Consider the following 25,358-nt stretch of genomic DNA (forward strand, 5'->3'; position numbering starts at 1 on the left):
ATCCATGTACGATACCCAGATGATGCATGATGGCACCGGTGGTCAGGAAAGGGTGGATTTAAATAACCCCCATGATGCAAAGCCACAAGTCTGCCCCACCCATTATCAGGTGGGCAAATCACGTAAGACGGTAGTGATAGCCCCAATACATCCACATGATAACGTAATCAATAGCGTTAGCGTCCCACGTCATCACAACCGCCCCAGATACATGGCGGGCGGGTAGGGCATCCAATGATGGCGCCGGGACTTCCGGTTTCGGCAGACATAGTTAGGCTCCAATACCAGCATTCATTTTGCCCTCAAACACAGGGAGGAGCAAAGGGTATATACCTCATAGCGGGGCGCACCAAAGATGGCGCCGGACCTTCCGGTCCTAGTCCTTATAACCCCGCCTCCAGGGTTACCATGGGGAAAATAAGATGCTGAACAACACGCAGGGTGCAAGATATTCAAAAGTATAAAGTTTATAATTATATCGCTCATTTATACTAATATTCCACCAGCTGGCTATTATTAGGGAGACAATATTGGGGACCAAAGATTCTACAGTGCCTACAAGTAGTATTCAACCCCCTGCAGATTTAGCAGGTTTACACATTCGGAATTAACTTGGCATTGTGACATTTGGACTGTAGATCAGCCTGGAAGTGTGAAATGCACTGCAGCAAAAAAGAATGTTATTTCTTTAATTTTTTTTTAAATTGTGAAAAGTTTATTCAGAGGGTCATTTATTATTCAACCCCTCAAACCACCAGAATTCTGTTTGGTTCCCCTAAAGTATTAAGAAGTATTTCAGGCACAAAGAACAATGAGCTTCACATGTTTGGATTAATTATCTCTTTTTCCAGCCTTTTCTGACTATTTAAGACCCTCCCCAAACTTGTGAACAGCACTCATACATGGTCAACATGGGAAAGACAAAGGAGCATTCCAAGGCCATCAGAGACAAGATCGTGGAGGGTCACAAGGCTGGCAAGGGGTACAAAACCCTTTCCAAGGAGTTGGGCCTACCTGTCTCCATTGTTGGGAGCATCATCCGGAAGTGGAAGGCTTATGGAACTACTGTTAGCCTTCCACGGCCTGGACAGCCTTTGAAAGTTTCCTCCCGTGCCGAGGCCAGGCTTGTCCGAAGAGTCAAGGCTAACCCAAGGACAACAAGGAAGGAGCTCCGGGAAGATCTCATGGCAGTGGGGACATTGGTTTCAGTCAATACCATAAGTAACGTACTCCACCGCAATGGTCTCCGTTCCAGGCGAGCCCGTAAGGTACCTTTACTTTCAAAGCGTCATGTCAAGGCTCGTCTACAGTTTGCTCATGATCACTTGGAGGACTCTGAGACAGACTGGTTCAAAGTTCTCTGGTCTGATGAGACCAAGATCGAGATCTTTGGTGCCAACCACACACGTGACGTTTGGAGACTGGATGGCACTGCATACGACCCCAAGAATACCATCCCTACAGTCAAGCATGGTGGTGGCAGCATCATGCTGTGGGGCTGTTTCTCAGCCAAGGGGCCTGGCCATCTGGTCCGCATCCATGGGAAGATGGATAGCACGGCCTACCTGGAGATTTTGGCCAAGAACCTCCGCTCCTCCATCAAGGATCTTAAGATGGGTCGTCATTTCATCTTCCAACAAGACAACGACCCAAAGCACACAGCCAAGAAAACCAAGGCCTGGTTCAAGAGGCAAAAAATCAAGGTGTTGGAGTGGCCTAGTCAGTCTCCTGACCTTAACCCAATTGAAAACTTGTGGAAGGAGCTCAAGATTAAAGTCCACATGAGACACCCAAAGAACCTAGATAACTTGAAGAAGATCTGCATGGAGGAGTGGGCCAAGATAACTCCAGAGACCTGTGCCGGCCTGATCAGGTCTTATAAAAGACGATTATTAGCTGTAATTGCAAACAAGGGTTATTCCACAAAATATTAAACCTAGGGGTTGAATAATAATTGACCCACACTTTTATGTTTAAAATTTATTAAAATTTAACTGAGCAACATAACTTTTTGGTTTGTAAGATTTATGCATCTGTTAATAAATCCTGCTCTTGTGTGAAGTTTGAAGGCTCTAACTTATTTGCATCTTATCAAACCTGCTAAATCTGCAGGGGGTTGAATACTACTTGTAGGCACTGTATATATAGATGGAAATCAGCATACCAATATAATAAATACATGCCGCCTTTTCAATGCAGCGTATGCCTAAAAGACATCCTCAAATATGCCCTTCAGATAAAAAAAAAACCCCATCAATTATATATATATATATATATATATATATATATATATATATATTTTCATATATATATTGGGAACAATCGCCATATCAGGGAAACTCTTTTTCTATCATATGAGGCAGGTATATGACATGCACTCATTCATCCCATCTGGGGAGAGGGACTGTAACCTGAAAATCCACTCACATTCCCTTCTAAGAATTGTGTTATCCAGGTTACCTCCCCTCACTTTCGGCTTTATTAGTTCAACCATAGTGAAGGAAATATCGCTCACACAGCCTTGGTGTACTGCATTCATGTGTCTTGCGACAGGGGTATCTCTCTTATTTTTGATATCCCCCAGATGCTCCCCCACCCTAACCCTGAGTTCCCTAGTGGTCTTACCCACATAGTCCCTGGGAAACGTGCATGTGGCCTTGTAAACCAGACCTGTAGATCTACAGTTACCAAAATCTCTAATGCAGAAAGTTCTCCCATTATGTGAGCTCGTAAAAGTTTTACATTGCAACATATATTTACACCTGGAGCAATTACCACATTTGAAAAAACCAAGGGGTCTCCTATCCAACCATGTATCCGCCCCCCTTGGCCTTTGATAAAAACTATGGACAAGCCTATCACCAACAGACCTCCCCTTCCTATATGTAACACTTGGTTTCTGTGTTACAAGACCTCTCAAATTGGGGTCAGCTAGCAAGATACCCCAGTGTTTTTTGAGAACGTGATATACTTTATCCGCCTGAGCATCATAAGTTCCAATAAGCCTTACAATATTTTCATTTATATCATTCCTGGGTCCTTTTTTCTGAAGCAAAGAATGTCTGTCACTAACGCCTCACGTTGCGGTCTATCCAATACCTGTGGGGGGTACCCTCTCATCTTAATACTTATAGAAGACAATCCAAGGACCTATATAATAGGTTTTAGATCAGAGCAATTCCTTCGGATCCTCAGGAATTGCCCCTTAGGGATCCCCTTCTTCAGTGGCTCTGGGTGATGACTTGTCCATCTCAAAAGATTATTAGTGGCGGTTGGCTTCCTATATGTGCAAGTGCTGATACCTCCATCAGCCATTTTTGTAATCGTCAAGTCAAGGAAATTAATGCTGTGCATATGACATTCATATGTAAATTTAAGTCCTACTGAGTTGACCTTAATCAGCTCAATAAAGCGGTTAAACTCAGCCTCTGGGCCAGACCAAAATATCAATATATCATCAATATATCTGACCCAGAGGCTGAGAAATGGAATCCACCACTTATCCTCATCTCCAAATATGACAGTCTCCTCCCACCAGCCCAGGAAGATATTTGCATAACTGAGGGCACAAGGGCTCCCCATTGCAGTCCCCCTGAGCTGGTGGAAGTACCTGGAGTCAAAAAGAAAATAATTCCTGGTAAGGACAAATTTCAGCAAATCCTTAACAAATAGGTTATGTGCCCGACATTCTACTGCTCTCGTTCGCAAAAAATGAGCAACTGCTTCAAGTCCCCATCAATGTGGAGTACAACTATATAGTGCCTCCACATCAATGGATGCTAACATAATATTTTCTTCAAGCGTAACCCCTTCAAGCAAATTTAATAAGTGCGATGTGTCACGTACATATGAGGGAAGTGCTACCACAAAGGGCCTTAAAATCCTATCCAAATAGAGACCACTGTTCTGGGTCAAAGAGTCTATGCCTGAGACAATGGGCCGACCCTTTAGTGGATCCAGCCCTTTGTGCACCTTTGGTAATGCATAAAACGTTGCAATCACAGGCGCCTTTGGTAACTAGAACTGAAACTCATTATCCGATATTAGCTTATTAAGCCTTGCCTCATCCAAGATTATCAGTAGTTCTTTCTTATATTCCTCAGTCGGGTCGCCATGCAACACCTCATATGTATCCTCATGATTTAACAATGAGTAGCACATCGCACGATACTTATCATGATCCAACACCACCAGATTCCCACCTTTGTCAGAGGCCTTAATTATTATATTAGCATTCTTTTCCAACCCTTCAAGGGCTATATCCTCGGCATGTGAAAGATTACGAATGCCATCACGATTGACGCAAAGAATTTTCCGTAGGTCATCCTCCACCATCTTTATAAATATATCAATACTTATTACCTCCTTATTAGGTGGCATTCTGGTACTCTTATTTTTCTAGGTGGTGAACGGACCAACCCCCCGCTGCTGTTCATTCTCTCTCAGGAGGCTGATCAGGGCATCAAGACCCTCCATGTCCTCTTTTGATAAACCAAGTCTGAGGCACTGTTCACGGTCATGCTGCTTTAAGAAGAGTTTCCACTTTAGGTTACGACCAAACAAATTAAGATCTTTAACCCAATTGAAGCAGTATATTTATTTGTCGGCACAAAATTGAGACCTTTCTGCAAAACAAGACATTCATCCCCAGACAAATTGTGATGACAGATTTATGATCTGACCTTGATCAATTATGGTCTTTTCCTCAAATCGTAGCCCGCTACAGGACCTCTGTCCAAAAAAGATTGTGATCCAGATGAGGAAAGACCTGAGGACAGATGCTGTGCTCCCCTTCCCTTCCCCTTTGCCTGTATTGATTTCTTGAATGTATTGAATTATGCCCAATTTAATTTGCTTTTTCCTCTTTTGTGGTGTTCAATACATACACAGGAAATTAACATGTATAACAAAGTGAGTTATTTCTGGGTGAAATGCCATCCTTGAATGTCTTTCAGTAAGTGTATTACTTTTGGCTGTGTGTGTGTATATTTTTAATATAAGTACAGCTCTGGCAAAAATTAGACCACTGCAAAATTTTCGGTTTGTCTTTTCTCTTTATAGGGATGTTTTTGAGTAAAATCTAAATTGCTCTTTTATTTTATAAACTACTAACAACATGTCTCCGAATTTCCAAGCACTAAATTTTGTATTTATATTCAGAAAATGAGAAATGGTCAAAGTAACAAAAAAATGCAGTGCTTGCAGACCTCAAATAATGCTAAGAAAACAAGTTCATAATCATTTAGAAACAACAATACTACTGTTTTAACTCAGGAAGAGTTCAAAAATCAATATTTTGTGGAATAACCATGATTTTTAATCATAGCTTTCGTGTCTTGGCATGCTTTCCACCAGTTTTTCCCACTGCCTTTGGGTGACCTTGCACAACTCCTGGGACAAAAATTTAAGCAGTTCTTCTTTGTTTGATGGCTTGTGACTATCCATGTTCCTCTTGATTGGGAGATTGGGTTGGCCATGACAGGGATTTGATGTGGTGGTCCTTCATCCACACATTAACCTAGCTGTGTGGCATGGCGCTTTGTCCTGCTGGAAAAACCAGTCCTCAGAGTTCGGGAACATTGCCTGAGCAGAAGGAATCATACGTCATTCGCAAAGATTAACCTGCCCAATTCCAGCCTTGCTGAAGCATCCCCAGATCATCAGCGATCCTCCACCAAATTTCACAGTGGGTGCAAGACACTGTGGCTTGTACGCCTCTCCAGGTCTCCGTCTGACCACTAGACGACCAGGTGTTGGGCAAAGCTGAAAATTAGACTCATCAGAGAAGATTACCTTACTCCAGTCCTCCCACCCCATTGCTGATTCAACTTATCGGCATCATAGACACCGATACAGTTAAAAGCAGTGATGGAGGAGAGAGCGTCAGTTGACGCTCCCTCTCACATCACTCACCCTCTGCTTGTTACTCAGCAGGCACACGGTGACGTCACTTCATTGTGCGCAACACTGTGCAAGCAGTGGAGCTGATGACACCAAAGCAGCGCGGGGAACAAGGAGGAGGGACGAGTATTGTGTGTGTGTGTGTGCATTATTGTGTGTGAGAATGCGGGGGGTGCATTATACTGTGTGTCGGGGGAGCAGCACTGTAATGTGTGTGTGTGGGGGATCTTCACTGTACCGCGTGGAGGGAGCTTCGCTTTACCGTGTGTTGGGGGGAGCTTCACTGTATTGTGTGTTGGGGACCTGCATTGTGTGTGTGGGGGGAGCTGCACTAGACTGAGTTGGAGGGAGCTGCACTATACTGTGTGTGGGTGGCTGAAGTATACTCTGAAGTGGGGGGGGAGCTGCAGTGTACTCTGAAAGGGGAGGAGGGCTGCAGTATACTCTGAAGGGGGGTGCCACAGTATACTCTGAAGGGGGAGGGGGCGCCGCAGTATACTCTATCAAGGACTATCTGTCCCCATCATTCTTCCTCAGCCGGTGTAAAGAGACTCTGGAACAAGCGTCGATCACGCTCGTGTAATGGCCTGAACTCTGCACCTGTAAATAGAGTTTTTGTGATGTGGAATATGTGAGCAAATGGGGCCCCACTTTATCCCCTTTCCGACATCGGGCGTAATAATACACCAATGTCAAACTCCCACCCTTTGATGTGGTCTTCGGCAGTCTTATCATCGCCTCTATGTAGCAGAGCTGATCGGGCTATGGCAGCTTCTAGTCTCCTATGGAGACTATTGAAGAGTGCCAAAAGTTAAAAAAAAAAACAAAACATAAGTTCAAATCCACCCCCCTTTCGCCCCATTCAAAATAAAACAATAACATTAAAATCAAACATACACATATTCAATATCGCCACAATCAGAATCGCCCGCTCTATCAATAAAAAAAAAAATTAACCTGTAGGCTAATACGTTTTTTGGGTCGCCATGCCATTGCATTAGTGTAATAACGAGCGATCGAAAGATTGTATCTGCACCAAAATGGTATTTAAAACGTCAGCCAGGCACGCAAAAAATAAGCCCTCATCCAACCAGAGATCATGAAAAATAAAGACACTACGGGTATCTGAAAATGGTGTAACTTTTTTTTTTTTTTTTAACAAGGTTTGGAATTTTTTTTTCCCACCACTTAGATAAAAAAGAATCTTAGACATGTTTGGTGTCTGAACTCATAATGACCTGGACAATCATAATGGCAGGTCAGTTTTAGCATTTGGTGAACCTAGCAAAAAAGCCAAGCAAAAAACAAGTGTGGGATTGCAGTTTTTTTTGCAATTTTACCACACTTGGATTTTTTTTTCCCGTGTTTTTTTTTTTGTTTTTTTTGTTTTTTTTTTTTATATAAAGGAGACGACATGGTAAAACCAATGGTGTCGTTCAAAAGTTCAACTCGTCACTCAAAAAATAAGCCCTCACATGGCCATATTGATGGAAAAATAAAAAGTTATGGCTCTGGGAAGGAGGCGAGAGAAAAATGCAAAAATATGGGTCTTCCAACATAAAAATTACCTGAAACACCCAGCCAGGGCAACTAAGGAGTGTCTCTGTAAGAATCATTTCAAGGTCCTGGAGTGGCCTAGCCAGATTCCTGACCTGAACCCAATAGAAAATCTTTGACGGGAGCTGAAACTCAATGTAGCCCAACGACAGTCCCAACACCTGAAAGAATTGGAAATCATCTGTACAGAGGAGTGGGCCAAAATCCCTGCTGTAATGTGTGTGCATATTTGGTCAAGAACTACAGGAAACATCTGACCTCTGTAATTGCAAACAAAGGTTTCTGTATCAACTATTGTGTTCTGTTTTTCTACATTTGTAGGTGGGAAAGCTTGCAAAATCGGCAGTGTCAAGTACTTATTTTCCCCACTGTGTAATATTGTGTGTCTGTGTGTATAGGCTTGCAATACAAGCGCTCGGAACGTGTCAAGTATTTTGCACCCACTAAGAGCACATTTAGACAAGCTGGTGATCTGGAACAAGCATTCCTAGGAACGCTAGTTTGCTAATAATCAACATCTAAATCAGCCACCAATCCTCTGACAAACAATATGTATAAGGAGAAAAAAAAGAGCTACTAGGTAAGAAATGTAAAAGAAAGTAATCTTTTATTAAGTAAATAGTCAGAAGTTACAACAAGTTAATGCATAAAAATACACATGAGACCGCAGCAAAATAAACCAGGTGCATCATAGAGGGACTCCAGTGCCACTAAATGCATAAATACCATATAAATATAGGGTTAGTGACCAGTGCGTATCCTAATAAAAAGTATATATGCAGGAAGGGAGCTCAAAAGAGAACCGGTCTAAATGAGTATAAAACAAGTGATGCATGAGCAGAAAGTTAGTAGCAGGGGGTATGTAGTAAAATGCATATGCCAGTGAAAACTACAATACACTATCTATGCCAGAAAAACGTCTCATAAGTCCGTATACCAAAGAAGACCGAAAATCAGAGAACTCACCAAAGAAATTAAGGGCAGCGGAGAGGACCCCAGGACTTTTGAGCTCCCCTCCTGCATATATACTTTTTATTAGGATATGCACTGGTCACTAACCCTATATTTATATGGTATTTATGCATTTAGTGGCACTGGAGTCCCTCTATGACGCACCTGGTTTATCTTGCTGCGGTCTCATTATGTGTATTTTTATGCATTAACTTGTTGTAATTTCTGACTATTTACTTAATAAAAGATTACTTTCTTTTACATTTCTTACCTAGTAGCTCTTTTTTTCTCCTTATACATATGTTTTGTTTGAGCAGGTATTTGTTTCCCTTGTTAGGGAGTTTTGGCATTTTGCCAATAGGCATCTTTTTTGCCGCCAAGGCTTTATGTATTTAATAATCCTCTGACAAAGAAGTAGAAACGTTCATCAAATGTAATTCTTAAAGGGGTTGTCCGGGTTTTTCACATAATGTCAGTGCATATCTGGGCTGCAGAATGGTGCCAATAAGTAATTTACCTTCTGTCACCAGTTTGCAGGGTTTTCTAGGTATCCGTCTCTTGCTTCTGAGCAGAACGTCCAAGGGCGGGGGTGTGTTCTGGCATTGAAATGAGAACTGGTCGTTTCCTCCTACTCTACTTAAAACAGGACGATTTTCCCTCCTCACTAGAGTTTCACTTTCCATAGATCACTGTTCAGTGTGTCTGGGGGAGGAGCAGCTGGGTGGTTCTGCCCTCTGCACTGAGGATGCTAGAGGGGGAGGATTTGTTACTGTGTGAGGAGGGCTTGTTCATGTGGACGGGGAGGGCCTGTTGCTGTGGAGGGTGGGGTTGTTGCTATAGAGGGCAGGTTTTTAGTAGAGTAGGAGGAAACGACCAGTTCTCATTTCAATGCCAGAACTAACCCCCCCCCCCCTTGGATGTTCTGCTCAGAAGCAAGAGACTGATATCTAGAAAACCCTGCAAACAGGTGACAGAAGGTAAATTACTTGTCACCATTCTGCAGCCCAGATATGCACTGAGATTATGTGAAAAGCCCAGACAACCCCTTTAAGGTTGCTGAAAAAATCTGCATTTTCAAACCCATACACACAAGACTGCCAGTCAATCCCACCAATATCGGTAGACTGTTATCTGTGTACGGGGGCCACAACCCTTTCCTTAACCTAGTCCAAACCCTCATCCTATTCCTAATCTTACTCATAACCCTACTCCTTATTCTCATCCTATTCAGTTTTAACCTTCATCTGATTATTAACGCTAGTCCAATCCTTTGTTATAGTCTTAGTCCTAACACTAATCTTAGTCCTATCCAAATGACTAGCTCCTGTTTGGGGGTGCTTTTCTGCAAAAGGGATAGGACGACTGCATTGTATTAAAGGGAGGATGGATGGGGTCATATATCGCCAGATTTTGGCAAACAATCTCCTTCCCCATTAAGAGCATTGAATATGGGTCTTCCAACATAAAAATTACATGAAACACCCAGCCAGGGCAACTAAGGAGTGTCTCTGTAAGAACCTTTTCAAGGTTGTGGCGTGGCCTAGCCAAGTTTCCTGACCTGAACCCAATAGGAAATCTTTGACGGGAGCTGAAACTCAATGTAGCCCAACTACACTATAGAAATACGGTGTCCCAATAATAACACACCCCTTTTTTTTTCTCTCCATATACTAAAGGAATGTATGAAACCATGCTCTCTCACCCTCCATGTGGATTGTAAACTGTAAGTGTACTGTCAGAGATTGACAGCAACATTTAAGGAGTTAATTGCAGCAGACCTCTGCTTCACTTGCTTCTATTAGAGCAGCCAGTGTCTCCAGTGTATGATGCATGATCAGCTCCTGGGCCTGCATTAAGATTTGGGTACCTGACATTAGACATACCAGTGCGTCCAAAATTGGGAACTTTTAAAAAAGGATCAGCCTGGCCCCTTCATTACGCTGGGGATGCAAAGTGTCTGATTCATGTGAATCAAATATTAATTTCTCATTAAATGTTTGTTTTTTTTTACTTTATATACGATGTGAAAAATATTTATTTTTTTGTTTTATGCTGCTTTCTGACTTTTACAGGAGTGCAAAAATCCAGAAAATCAGAAGGTACGACAAAGACTGAAAGCAAAGGAATGGGATGAGCTACAGATGAAAGGGAAGAAAATTAATGTTCTGAAACCATTACTAATTGGATGTGTTTGGCTTGACAACGGCTCTGTAGAGGTTAAGTTTCTTCAGAAATATGCTGCATGTTTAATAGAGCCTGCTGGTGGTGAGGACAATGTGGTGCAAGAAGCTCATTCCAATAAGAGCCTACAAGATAAAGAAAGTAAGGAACTGTTTTGTTTAACTCCCTACATTTTGCTAAGTGAAAGGTATCATTGTTCTGACAGGGTTCATACCATGAAAAAAACCTAATTTATGTATTTTGGTGTGAAAGGGGCACACAGCACTTGAGCAAGATTTGGAAAGTTCATACACACCACAAAGCACCAAAACATGGGGGTTGATGGTGACTGGACACTTCTAGGAATAACTATGATCTCTAGGAATATCATACATTTTTTTATGTACAGGTAATATATTAGATTTTATAGGTATGCCAGAACTTTACTCAAAGTACTGCTGGGATTCTTTGGCACCAGGATTTCATGTGACGGAAAGTGTGCGTATAATATGCATAGTCCATATCCCAACTAGACTGTTTTCGGCTTGGCTCAATACCTCTCCTTGACAAAGCAAAGCCTGTCTAGTCGGGAATTTGTATTTCTCGTTCGCCTTATTGGGGGACACAGAGACCATGGGGTGTATGCTGCTGCCACTAGGAGGCTGACACTATGCACAAAAAAAGGTTAGCTCCTCCTCCGCAGTGTACACCCCACCGACCGGCAGGGAATTCCTCAGTTTAGCTTAGTGTCAGTAGGAGGTGGACACGGGTCTTTGATTAGATCCATATCTACCTCGATGTGCGTCGTTTCTTTTCAGGTTTTTCCGGAGGGATACAGAGTGAATTGTCACATCTGTACTCCCACAAGGAGTCTGTGAGTACGGCGTGTACTGCCACCCCGTATCCTCGCAGATCTCCGTAGCAGGACCAGCAGCCTTCCAGGCGGACGCCAACACGAAGACGTGTCAGCGATTCAAAGGGTCCTTGCCATCAGTCTCCCACCCACTCGCCTACCAGAGCCTGTCGGTTGGACGAGACGCAGATTCCCTTCAGGAACAAGGTACCTTTATTCGACAGGAATTTGGGCCCGGGACGGGTAAGTATTGGGCCCCATTTGCCTCCTCAGAGGGCACGGTTGCAGCGTTCCCCTTGGAGCAGGGATGCGGTAGCGCTGCGGACACCTGCGGCCAACCTGCGCCTATAGGCAGCCTCCGCTCTCTTTTACAGCCGTTCCCTTCTCCCCTGGCAGGTTTTTTTTTTGCATCAGCGCTCATGCTGCGGCACCTCCGCGCCGACCCCGTGCTGACAGGCGGCTGCCGCTATTAATTTAGGCCCCGGCTTCAAATCGGGCCTACTTCAGTGTCGCGGCCACGCCTCCCGCCCCTTTCTACTAAGCGGGCTTCTCTCCCGCCCGTTCCAGGTCCTCCCACCGCATCTCTCTCTTGCACCCCAGCCTGTTCTTGTCCAGCGGGCGGTGCCTTTTTCAGCCCGGCGGTTAGCTCCGCCCTTCTTCCCCTGGAAGCGCGCGTCTTCTCCGTTCCTCTCAGGCGGTCGCCATGTTCTCAGACTGTTAGCCGGACACCGTTCTCTTGGCCTGTCAGCCGGATATCGCTCTCCTGGCCCGTCAGCTGGATTTCACTCTGACCTGCATCTGCAGACAAGTCGGATAGCATCGTCTCTGGGGACACCGAACTGTGAGTAGCTCTGCATCTGCAGACTGACACCCTTCTCTGCCTTCTGTCCCCCAACCTCCCGGCACTACCTCAGTTTTCACTATGTCTAACTCTAATCGTACCCGCCCTACAGCTCCCTCCTGTACTCTAGTCAAGTTGTTTGTATGTTCTTCTTGCAATCGCAAACTTCACTCAGGTCAGTCCACTCCCCTCTGCCTAGACTGTAGCAATCCATTTCAGCCTTACGCCACCCAGGAGCCATCTATGGCCCCAGGTGAGAGTGAACCCCCCCCCCATGCCTGGCTGGGCTTCGTCTCTATCACAATCAGTGGCAGACCTCACCAGGGTGTCTCAGTCCCTAGTAGCCGTTCTGGATAAGTTGCCCCTGGACACTTCTGCAGGGTACAGCAGGTCTCAAGAGATTCCATCTGAGTCAGCCAGTGTTAGTCGCAAAAGACCCAGGCAGGATCTCCAGCCGGAATCCTCTCCTCGTCCCATCTCACCGCATAGTCCTTCTCGGCAGCCTCCCTCCCGGGCCTCCTCTCCCGAGTCAGGTGAAGCGTTTTCGGACAGGTCATCTGAGGGGATTTTAGAGCTGGATTCGGACCAGGATGCGAACATGAAGGTTACGGTGCAGAACCTCATTGCAGCGATTCATCATACCTTCGACATTGCTGACTCCCCTGCGAAATCCTCAGATCAGGAGGTTTCGTTCAGATGGGCGGAAACACCCTCCAGGGTATTTCCTTTCCATTCCGAGTTTGGAAAGATTTTTTTACCAGGGAAAGAGAATATCCGACCAGACACTTTCAAAGAGGAAAGCGTCTCGGCGTACTGTACCCGTTTGCTAAAGAGCTCACGGACAACTGGTCTGCTTCTCCCTTGGTGGACCTGCCCATGTCCAGACTTTCTAATAACACGGTTCTCCCGCTTTCAGGTGTGGCGTCTCTAAAGGATTCTAATGATAGGATTATAGAATCCCTAGCAAAGTCTGCCTTCGAAGTGGCTTCAGCGGCTGTATGTTCAATCTTTGCTTCATCTTGGGCAGCAAAGGCCATAGTTACTTGGGCAGAGGATCTTCGTCAGGGCATCCTAGATAAAGCACAACCAGAGCGATAGGCCGATCTCGCAAATCAGATTTCCCACGCGGGGGATTATCAGCTTTCTGCTTCTTTGGATGCCGCATCCTGCGCAGTTCAGGCGTCAAACAACGTAGTGGCAGTCAGACGTACAATTTTTGGCTCAAGGCCTGGCAGGCGGACTTGTCTTCTAAAAAGTCTCTTACTAATCTGCCTTTTCAGGGAGTGCGCCTCTTTGGATCCCAATTGGACCGGATTATTAAGGACGCCACCAGAGGGCACGAATTCCCTCCTCCCTCAGTCCAAGCCTCGCAGACCTCCACTAAGGCGTCAGTTATGACCCATTTGGGCTTTCCGCCGTTTCAATACGGCGGAGAACCCCTCCAACCAACAAAGACCGCAGGCACGCCAAGATAGAAAGTTTCCTTCAGACCCACTCCCTCCTGGCGATCCCACTCTTCTTAGGGCAGACCATCCAGATCTGGACGGTCTACATCAGCATGACTATCGTCGGACTCCCGAGGGTCCCTTCCAATTGGGATGTAGACTCCTTTTCTTCAGGGAAGTATGGCTGGCCTCAGTAGAGGACGCTTGGGTCAGGGAGGTTGTATCGTCAGGATGCAAGATAGAGTTCGTCTCTCTTCCACGGGATCGTTTCTTCGAATCCCGTCCTCCAAAAGATTCAGCCTTGATCCCGGGGTTCTTTACGGCCATCGCCTCTCTCCTCCGTTCCGGGGTGATTGTGCCCGTTCCCGAATCGGAGCGCTTCACAGGGTTTTATTCGAACCTATTTGTGGTGCTGAAAAAAGACGGGGCTGTCCGACCCAACTTGGATCTCAAGCTACTCAACAAGAGAGTCCGCCTTCGCCACTTTCGGATGGAGTCGGTTCGTTCGGTAATCGCTTCCATGGAGGAGCAGGAATTCATTTGTTCAATAGACATCCAGGATGCCTATCTACATGTTCCCATATTCTCTGGACATCAGAAGTTGCTATTCGCCAGGAACATTACCAGTTTGTCGCGCTGCCCTTCGGTCTCGCAACCACTCCCAGAGTCTTCACGAAGATCATGGCTGCGTTGATGGCCTTGTTGAGGATCAGAGGTCTCGTTCTTTTTCCGTACCTCGACGATATTCTGATCAAAGCTCCTTCTTTTCAACAGGCTCGCCTAAGTTTGACGATCGTCCTAGACACCCTTTCCAATTTCGGGTGGATCATCAACAGGAAAAAGTCCTGTCTGGTTCCTACTCAACGTCTTGTGTTTCTGGGCCTACTGTTCGACACTCGTCGGTCAAGGGTCTTTCTCCCACAAGAGAAGATTCTTTCCCTGCAGCAGGATGTACGATCGCTGCAGATCACACGATTTCCGTCCCTCCGAACAACCATGAGGGTCATGGGAAAGATGGTGGCGGCGATAGAGGCAGTTCCCTTTGCCCAATTTCACGCCAGACCTCTCCAGCATGCCATTCTGTCGAGGTGGAACAGGTCGGCTCTGTTCCTGGATCGCCCTGTTCGTCTTTCATGCTGGATCAAGCGGTCACTCAACTGGTGGTTGACGTCACCTCTCATCCCCTTGGGTCGGTCTTTTCTTCCCATTCACTGGCAGATTGTAACAACGGATGCCAGCCTCCTCGGCTGGGGTGCAGTGTTCCGCAATCACACTGTTCAGGGTCGATGGTCGACTCGGGAATCAGCTCTGCTGATCAACGTCCTAGAGATACGAGCGATCCATCTGGCTCTCGTCCACTGGGATAGGCTCCTCGGGCCAGCCTGTCCGGATTCAGACAGACAATGCCACAGCGGTGGCATATGTCAACCGCCAAGGAGGGAAACTGAGTGTCTCAGCCCTGGCAGAAGTGTCCAAGATTCTTCATTGGGCAGAGATTTCCGTTCCGACAATTTCCGCGGTACACATTCCAGGCGTAGACAACTGGGCCGCCGATTTTCTCAGCCGCGAGGGTCTCGTGGCGGGAGAGTGGTCCCTACATCCGGAAGTGTTTCATCTTCTCTGCCGTCGATGGGGAACCCCGGATGTAGACCTGCTGGTGTCTCGCTTCAACAGGAAAGTCCCACAGTTTGTTTCCAGGTCTCGAGACCCTCTGGCAGTGGGCGCCGACGCTCTGGCCGTTCCTTGGTCGCAGTTCGAACTCCCCTACCTGTTCCCTCCCCTGCCTCTTCTTCCCAAGCTGTTGAAGATCAAAGCAGAAGGAATTCCAGTCATTCTCATCGCCCCGAATTGGCCCAGAAGGTCTTGGTTCGCGGACATTGTCAACCTTCTCGCGGACGCCCCGGGAAGCTTCCAGACAGGGCAGATCTGCTGTCTCAAGGCCCGATTTGCCACCCCAATTCTCGGCCGCTCAATTTTACAGCATGGCTGTTGAGACCGAGGTTTTGAAACGGGCAGGATTCTCCGATCAAGTAATTCATACCATGATCCGAGCCAGAAAGCCATCATCTTCCAAAATTTATTACCTTACTTGGAAGGCCTATTTCACTTGGTTCACTTGGTGTGAGGCCAATGACATCGCGCCCATGTGTTTTTTGCTCCCTTCTGTTCTGGTGTTTCTTCAGGCAGGGCTGGATGCGGGGCTTGCCCTCAGTTCTTTGAAGGGTCAAGTTTCGGCACTGTCCATTTTATTTCCGAAGACGTTGGCCTCCCGCCCTCAGGTCAAAACCTTTCTTCAGGGCGTGGCTCACACGGCTCCTCCGTACCGAGCGCCCGTGGATCCATGGGATCTTAATCTGGTTCTTGAGGTTCTGCAAGGTCCTCCTTTTGAACCTCTCAGGGATGTTTCCCTTTCTCTCCTTTCTTGGAAGGTAGCTTTTCTGGTGGCCATCACTTCCATCCGGCGCGTGTCGGAATTGGTGGCTTTCTTGCCGCTCTCCTTTTTTGGTACTTCACCAGGATAAGGTAGTTCTGCGGCCTCTGCCCTCTTTCTTTCCGAAGGTGGTGTCCTCTTTTCACCTCAATGAGGATATTGTTCTGCCGTCCTTCTGTCCGAGTCCAACTCATCCTCGGGAGCGGTCCTTGAACAAGCTGGATCTGGTCAGGGCGATGAGAGTCTTTCTAGGACGACTTCCTTGCGAAAGACAGTCTCCTTTCATCATTCCAGATGGGGGGCGGAAAGGTCACCCAGCTTCAAAGGCCACTATTGCTCGCTGGATCAGATCGGCAATTTTGGAGGCCTACCGAGTTAAGCATCGAGTGGCTCCTCCGGGGATCAGAGCGCACTCTACCCGGGCAGTGGGTGCCTCCTGGGCGGTACGCCACAGATCTTCCACGCCGCAGCTTTGTAAAGCTGCAACCTGGTCATCAGTTCACACATTTGTGAAATTTTACAAAGTCCACACCTACGCTTCGGCAGACGCCAGCCTAGGTAGATGGATTCTGCAGGCTGCGGAGGTGAGTCCGCTGGCCTGATGTAAGTTTGTTTCCCACCCCAGGGACTGCTTTGGGACGTCCCATGGTCTGTGTCCCCCAATAAGGCGAACGAGAAAACAGGATTTTTGGGTTGCTTACCGTAAAATCTGTTTCTCGGAGCCTTCATTGGGGGACACAGAACCCTCCCATGTTCTACAGCTCCCGTTCTTACTTTGGTTGATTGGTTACAGTTGAGTTGTTTGTTCTGTTTTCAATCTATTGTCATTTCTCCTACTCCTTTCTCACTAACTGAGGAATTCCCTGCCGGTCGGTGGGGTGTACACTGCGGCGGAGGAGATAACCTTTTTTTGTGCATAGTGTCAGCCTCCTAGTGGCAGCAGCATACACCCCATGGTCTCTGTGTCCCCCAATGAAGGCTCCGAGAAACAGTTTTTACGGTAAGCAACCCAAAAATCCTGTTATCGCATGCTTGTGGTTACATGGGTGCCGCCGATTACCGGTACCAGAGAATCTTCACAGCACACAGTGCGCACAATGTGAGAATTCACAAGTCTGAAGTCAGTGACTGCAGACTTGTATTTTAAGATTGGACAATCCCTTTAAGGACAACTTTTGGAGCAGAATGGAAACCCTCAAGACTATTGGCACCTTTTCATTTCACATCCTTCTGTCGTTTGTAAAAGCCAAAATATTGACCAAATATGTCTTGCATATTTTGCATCTTTTTCATCTGTTTTTTGTTACGCATTTTTCATTTTTGATCACAGTGCAGCCAGGCTATTTAGTGTTGGCTGGGAAAATTTAGGCTGCCTGTTCCTGTTGGGATGCACTTGCACCGTAACATAGTTATTAAGGTTGAAGGGAGACTTTAAGTCCATCTAGTTCAACCCATATCCTATCCTAACTTGCCCTAACATGTTGCTGTGCCTGATCTAATAGTTTGTGCATCATTGCCAGACACGGTGAACTGCATTTATACTAGGCAACCACCACCTCCATTAATGATGGGTGTTAGAGGGATTATTTCATCAGTATTTTGCGCCTCTGCTGTCTCCACCTTTATCTTGGTGGCTGCTACCTCCTGTGTAGTGTATTAGTATTGTCATCTACTATTGTGAATACTGCTGCCTTTTTTCTGTGATGTTTCAAGAACTATGAAGAAGGTTCTCCCCAGACACTAGAAGACAGTATTTTCAAGCCTTGCCCTTCTTATCAGCCCTGCGTTTGGTACTTGTAATTGTCATTTTTATTTTATTTTATAAATCAATAGTACACATGAAAATAAGCAACTTGGTAATATATCTTTTTCTTGTCAGCGAAATCTGCTTCTTTCTTCGCAAGAACTGATCATTCATAAGCAAAACTTTCAATTCACAGATAAAATCTGCATTTAGCAAAGACAGCTTTTTACATTACTGATATATGGCAATTGCAAATACTTATGATTCTATACACATGAGAAAGGGGGTAGGGAGGAGCTCCACTTTCCTACTTCTCTCCTTCCATTTGTATTGAACCTTTCTAGTAGTAACAACTGTCATCTATTTGTAATACAAATGCCAGCACTGCAAAACCTATTTCTGCATGCGTCACTGCTTTTCACACAGGAACTGCAACTTTGCAATGTAATGGTATGTTTCACTGTCATTTCACAGCATTTACTGATCATTATCTTATTAGCTAGGGCCTTCATATCAGGGCTATGGATTCGGTAAGCCAAATCTCCAACTCCATAATTTCACTGACTTCAGACTTCACGACTCCAACTCCACAGCACTGCCTCACTACTGATCATGTACATAAAGTGCAGCACAGATTCATCTCAACTAAAAGTCTAAATTCTTTGATTACAAATAAAACACATTTATAGGACATTTTATAACTTTCCCAAATTATCCTGAAAACTTTTACATCACATCCTGCACTCAATTTTTGAACCCAATTTATTATATGTTTTAGAAGTCTAAGGCCGGTTTCACATTAGCGCTTTTTAAGCGCACGCACGGCCGGGGGTAGCTCCGCCCCCGAGCCGGCTCTCTGCCCGGCGTGCCCGCCCCTTGCTTGTAGCGCCGCCTACTAGCGGACAGCGGCGCCTGCGATCGGCGCACCCTATCTTTAGCATAGGGTGCGCAGGCCGTGCGCTAGTTGCGCTTTGACCTGCGCTGCGCACTTTTGACGGTGCGCCGTGCGCGCCAAAATCCGAAAAGTTTGATTTTGGCGCGCACGGCGCACCGTCAAAAGTGCGCAGCGCAGGTCAAAGCGCAACTAGCGCACGGCCTGCGCACGATCTGCGCACCCTATGCTAAAGATAGGGTGCGCCGATCGCAGGCGCCGCTGTCCGCTAGTAGGCGGCGCTACAAGCAAGGGGCGGGCACGCCGGGCAGAGAGCCGGCTCGGGGGCGGAGCTACCCCCGGCCGTGCGTGCACTTAAAAAGCGCTAATGTGAAACCGGCCTAAGTCAGTACATTTTATACTAACTCCGACTCCACTAAAATGAACTCAGACTCCACGACTCCACAGCCTTGCTTCCTATGACAGCACTTTTTCTCTGACACAATTTTATCATAATCTCTTTGCTGGATGATCTCTGAAATCATTCCAGCCTTAAAGGGAACCTGTCATGTATAAAAAAGCCATTACCCTACAGCTATGGGGTTAACTGATAGCCCAGCTGACTGGAGGAAACTTGTTTTATTCTTCTCGGTAGCCTCGGTCATTGAGTCAGAAGCACGGCTGGCGCTGTTTCAGTCACCGCTTGGTGGCTGTAACTACGCCCTGGCAGCTGGCACTGACTGTCAGCTGGTTCAGCATTCATGCACATCTGAACTGGTGTGGGGGCATGGTTTCAGCCACCACACACTGTTTACCGAGCGGTGACTGAATCGGCTCCAACCATGCCTCTGACTGAAAAACCGGAGCCTTCTATAAGGAAGAAAGTTAATTTCCTCCCGGCAGTTAGCCTTTCAGTGGGGCGGACGCACAGAATAGAAAATCTTTCAAACTCTGTTCTAGCACCTGAAATTTTGGGGAATATTTGACACCAGAACCACCACAGGTCTTTTCCTGGCTGAAGAGATTACATCTATCCAGTTGGGAGTGAAATGCCTACACGCATATAGTTCTCTTCTCTGAGTGCTGTCTGTGTTTCTAATAGAATCCTATTTTTGGGGGCTGGAGTCGGTCACTGTTATGTGGCCAGTGGAGTGACTTTGATCACGGTCAGGTCTCCGTCCTGGTAGTAGTGTTCTTTTTCATACATAAACTGTTATGTGGGTACTGCACATGTATTTAATCTCTTAGTGATCAGGCCAAATTTTTTAGTTCTCACCAGTGTTACTTTGTGGTAAAAACTATGGAACACTTAAACATATCCCATTGATTTAGAGACACTTCAACATTTCCCATTGATTTAGAGAGAGTTTTTTTCATGACCCATTATACTTCTTTAATCCAGATCGTTGTACCATAGCAAAACAATAAATAGCAATTCTCTCATGTCTGTTTTACATCAGCACCATTTGTAAAATGTTATTTTCTTTCGTTAGCATTTTAGGAGGTTTAATAATGTAGCAGTAATTTTTTTTTTTTTTTCCAAGGAAATTTACAAAGCTATATTTTTATGGACCTATCCAGGTTTGAAGTGACTTTGGGGGACCCATATATTGGAAAAGTCCCAAAAGCGATACCATTTTGAAAACCGCACCCCCGTACATATTGAAAACTGCTGTTGGGTAGTTTATTAACCATTTAGGTGCTTTTCAGGAATTAATACAAAGTGGCATGACAGGAATAAAAAAGTTTATTTTTACCACCTAATTGTCACTAATTTCTCAACAAACCTCTGTAGCTAGCAGACTGTAAGGCCGCTATTTGCCATGGCAAACATCAGGACCACACAATCATGATCTCAGGGTGCCAATGGGGATAAAGAGGTAACCCCCACACTCCGTTAACCATTTATATGATGCAGTCACTATTCACAGCAGCATCTGAAAAAAAAGTTATGGCTGTAGAATGTAGTGTCAAAACCCAATGTATTTAAGTTTCTTATTTTTTTAAATATAAATAGAATAGAAATTTTGTATTGCCAATATAGTATTACACATGGGAACAAAATTAGCAGGTACTTTCATCGCTTAGTATTATAAAAACAAAGTTGGATTACACCCACCATCCCCTCCCATTAACACTTTACAAAGATTTTCCTAATTTCTAAAACATTCAGTAAATTAAATAGCACAACTAAAAAATACAATGTATCCTACAAAGAAAAAAGCAATTGTTTAATGACGAATAGTATAAATATATATTATGGCTCTTGGAAGTCGGGGAAAACATGTCTTTGTTGTGAAAAACATGTCTTTGTTGTCACTGTGTGTTTGACCCAAGTATGATAAGATCCAAAGACTTTCCGATTACTACATGCAGATGATTATTTATGCAGTAGAAAAAATCACAGTATTGTCCAGTTAAATATTCTGCTTTACTTTATTGTTGAAATATGTGATATGTAACTTAACCCCTTTCTGCCATCAGACATACTATCCCGTCCATGTGCCCTGGGACTTAATTCCCAGGGACGGGATAGTACGTCATAGCGATCAGCGGCGCCCATGTGGTGAGCACCGCTGATTGTGGCCGGGTGTCAGCTGATTATCACAGCTGACACCCGGCACAATGTGTCAGGGGCGGTCACGGACTGCCCCAGACACGTTAACCCCTTGTACACCGCGATCAAACACGATCGCGGTGTACCGGGGGTTAAAGGGAAGCATCGGCAGGGAGGGGGCTCCCTCCATGCTTCCCTGAGCCCCTCACGGCAGCGCAATGTGCAGCGCTGCTGCGGGGGGCTCTTTCCCTACAGGCCCCCGGATCCAAGATGGCGACGGGGACCTTCGGGGCCTGTAGGGAGCTGACTTCCTCACTGCCTGCAAAGCGCAGGCATGAGGAAGTCTGCAGCAGTGCCTGTGACAGATCGCTGATCTGTCAGTGATCTGTGATGTGACAGATCAGTGATCTGTCACAGGACAGTGATGTCCCACCTAATAAAGTAATATAAAGTTAAAAAAAGTGTAAAAATAATTTTTAAAAAATCGGTATTATAAATTGGTAAAAAAAAAAAAAAAAATATTCCCCAATAAATTCATTTTTTGAAAATAAGAAACAAAGTACACATTTGGTATCGCTGCGCCCGTAACGACCCGCCCTATAAAACTGTCCCATTAGTTGACCCCTTTAACAAACCCCTTAAATCATTTTTTGCTTCGTTTTTATTTTTATTTTTTATCATACCACCGAACAAAAAGTGCAATAACTCTAAATCAAAAAGACGCATATAAATATCCATGGTACCGCTGAAAACTTCAGCTTGTCCCGCAAAAAACGAGCCGCCATACAGTGTCATCTGCAAAAAAATAAGTTATAGCTCGCAAATAAAGCAATGCAAAAATTATTTTTTATATAAAATAGTTTTCATTGCATAAAACCGACAAAACATAAAAAGCGACCTAAATGAGGTATCGCTGTAACCGTACTGACCCGAAGAATAAAACCGCTTTATCAATTTTACCGCACGCGGAACGGTGTAAACGCACCCCCCCAAAAGAAATTCATGAAACGCTGGTTTTTGTTCATTCTGCATCCCAAAAATTGGAATAAAAAGCGATCAAAAAATGTCACGTGCCCGAAAATGGTACCAATAAAAACGTCAAGTCATCCAGCAAAAAATAAGACCTCACATGACTCGGTGGGTCAAAATATGGAAAAATTATAGCTCTCAATATGTGGTGAAGCAAAAACTATTTTTACAATAAAAAGCGTCTCTTAGCGTGTGACAGCTGCCAAACATAAAAACCGCCATAAATAGTAAATCAAACCCCCCCGTTATCACCTCCTTAGTTAGGGAAAAATAATAAAATAAAAAAAAATATTTTTTTCTCTCACCCATGACAGCACCACGGAGAGAGGGGATCCGCCCTTCAGGGACAGGAACCTACAGAAAAAGGGCGGTACCTCTCCTCCGCCTTCAGTTGGGTTCCTGTCCCTGACGGGGGGACCCACAGTACGGCGTACCTGTGAGGAGTCCGGGGCCGGCCTGTCCGGGTATCGGCAGCGGGGAGGCCCCTGTCGCGGCAGGTGCGGTGCCCGAAGCCGCCACCGCCGGGGCCGATGCGGGGGGGAGAGACGCCGGAGTCGCCGCTCCGGAAAGGAGGTCGGGGCTCAGCGCGACCTGGTGGAGCGTGGGCAGCGCCATGGTACGGAGAGTACCAAGATGGCCGCTGCCCCGGAAGTAGACCAACGACTTCCGGGTCCCGGAACCGGGCGCATGCGCAGGAGCGCGCTTCCCGACCAGCGCGTGCAGGGGGAGCGGTGACATCACGCGGCGCCAAGTTTAAAAAAGGTGAGGTGCAGAAACTCCTGGCTGGAAGCGATCCTAACAATGGAGGATAGCGACCAGCAACAGGAGCAGAGGCAGCAGCTGAAACAGCAGCACCACCAACACCACCACCGACAAAAGGAACGAAACACAGAGTACCGTTCCAGCAGTCACTCCACGCGGCGTAGTGATCTTCGTGAATGTCAGCATTGTAATGCAATCCCTCTCCCTTATTAGGGAAAGAAGAAGGCTAAAAAGAACAGGGTATGTCCCACTTGCGCTAAACCCCTACCGGTATCATGGGAGAAAAAACTATGCGAGTCCTGTACAAAAGAGATTGTTTGTCAGGAGACTCCGGATTTCGCATCTGACCTAAGGGCCGCAATTAAATCAGAGGTCTAGAGTGCCCTCAAATCCCTTAAACATAAGGATAAAACGAGGAAAAAAGACACGGTAGAAACCTCCCAGTCAGACTCTTCCACATCGGGAGAAATCTCGACTAAATCCTCATAATCCGGCTCCTCATCCTCAGACGAGGAAACAGGAGGACGCCATTGTTTTCCCCTAGAAGAGGTAGACAAACTGGTGAAAGCTGTAAGGTCTACCATGGGGGTATTGGACCCGAGGCCGAATAAGACAGTCCAGGACATAATGTTCGGGGGGCTAAGTCAGAAAAAAACGGAGAGTATTTCCGCTAAACGAAATCGTCAAGGGTCTAATCAAAAGGGAATGGGACAAGCCAGACAGGAAAAATACTACAGTCCCTTCCCTTAAAAGGAAATATCCCTTTGAGGAGGAGGCATCCACGTCTTGGGACAGAGCCCCGAAACTCGATGTGGCAGTCGCTAAAGCCTCAAAGAAATTCGCCCTTCCCTTTGAGGACATGGGCACCCTCAGGGACCCCCTAGATAAGAAGGCAGATACCTTTCTAAAGGGGGCTTGGGAGTCTGCAGGCGGTAACCTCAGGCCAGCGATAGCGGCGACATGTACCTCAAGAGCCCTAATGGTATGGGTGGACCAACTTGAGAAACAGCTGAGGGAAGGGACACCTAGAGATAAAATTCTAGATTCTATCCCAGTAATAAGGGGAGCGGCTGCATTCCTAGCAGACTCATCGGTCGATTCAGTCAGACTGTCGTCCAAAACAGCAGCACTTTCAAACGCGGCCCGAAGGACACTATGGCTTAAAAGTTGGCCAGGGGACCTTCAGACCAAAATGAAATTATGCTCCATCCCCTGTGAAGGAAAATTCCTTTTTGGGGAAACGTTAGATGACATCCTCCAGAAAGCAGGGGACAAGAAAAAAGGATTCCCAAATTTAGGGCCAGCGGCATTTAAAAGACCCTTTCGGAATAGGAGGTTTTTTCAGAGAAGACCACCAAGGGAACAAAAGTGGGATGATAAAAGAAGAGAGAGAGGCTTCTTCTTTAATAACTCTCCCCGGGACAAAAAGCCCTCCAAGTGACAGTACGCCAAGGGTGGGAGGAAGGTTATCCTTTTTCCTTCCAGCCTGGAGGAGAATTTCAACAAACCCCTGGATAATAAACCTAATCCAGGAGGGCCTAAGGATAAACTTTTTCTCTCTCCCGCCTCAAAAATATGTAACAACGCCGCTGAGATCCAGCATGCGAGAACAGGAAGCGCTAGAAAGCGAGGTTCTAGGCCTAGTAAAAAAAGTAGTCTTCCAGGAGGTCCCCCTGCAGGATATGGGCAGAGGGTTCTACTCCCCTCTTTTTCTAGTGACCAAACCAGACTGCATCTTTCGTACAATTATAAATCTGAGAAAGCTAAACAAATACGTCAAGAACCAGAGCTTCAAAATGGAGTCGATCAAATCTACCACCAAAGTCCTGTTCCCAAACTGCTACATGACTGTGTTGGACCTCAGCGACGCTTATTATCACGTCCCTATCCACAAAGACTCCAGGAAGTATCTGAGGTTAGCCGTCTCAATAAAAGGCAAGGTCAAAGAATTTCAGTACAGAGCCCTGCCGTTCGGAATATCGATATATGGCTCATATAAGGGAACAAGATATAATAATAATCCCGTATCTAGACGATTTCCTAATAGCGGGCAGCTCGGCTCAAAAATGCAGGGAACAGAGAGACAGGGTGATGTACACTCTACAAGACCTGGGCTGGCTTCTAAATCTAAAAAAATCAAGATTGGAGCCCAGCAGGGTACAAGAATTCTTGGGCCTAACACTAGACTCAAGCATTCAGGAGTGTCGCCTCCCAAACCACAAAAAGATCGCTCAAATTACAGCAAGAGCAATCCAA

General features: G+C 45.8%; 1 protein-coding gene across 3 annotated transcripts in view; it reads left to right on the forward strand.

The window, feature by feature from the left end:
- CHAF1A (chromatin assembly factor 1 subunit A) overlaps positions 1–25,358 on the forward strand; it is a 205,977-nt gene that overhangs the window by 143,186 nt on the left and 37,433 nt on the right. For all 3 annotated transcript variants that reach the window (XM_073544706.1, XM_073544717.1, XM_073544700.1), the window contains exon 11: positions 10,482–10,731. In XM_073544706.1, coding sequence (XP_073400807.1) covers positions 10,482–10,731 — 250 coding nt within the window. The remainder of the gene's footprint in view (positions 1–10,481; positions 10,732–25,358) is intronic.

Source organism: Dendrobates tinctorius, unplaced genomic scaffold (assembly GCF_039654945.1).
Source record: "Dendrobates tinctorius isolate UK_male_01 unplaced genomic scaffold, ASM3965494v1 ptg000011l, whole genome shotgun sequence".
Taxonomy (NCBI): Eukaryota; Metazoa; Chordata; class Amphibia; order Anura; family Dendrobatidae; genus Dendrobates; species Dendrobates tinctorius.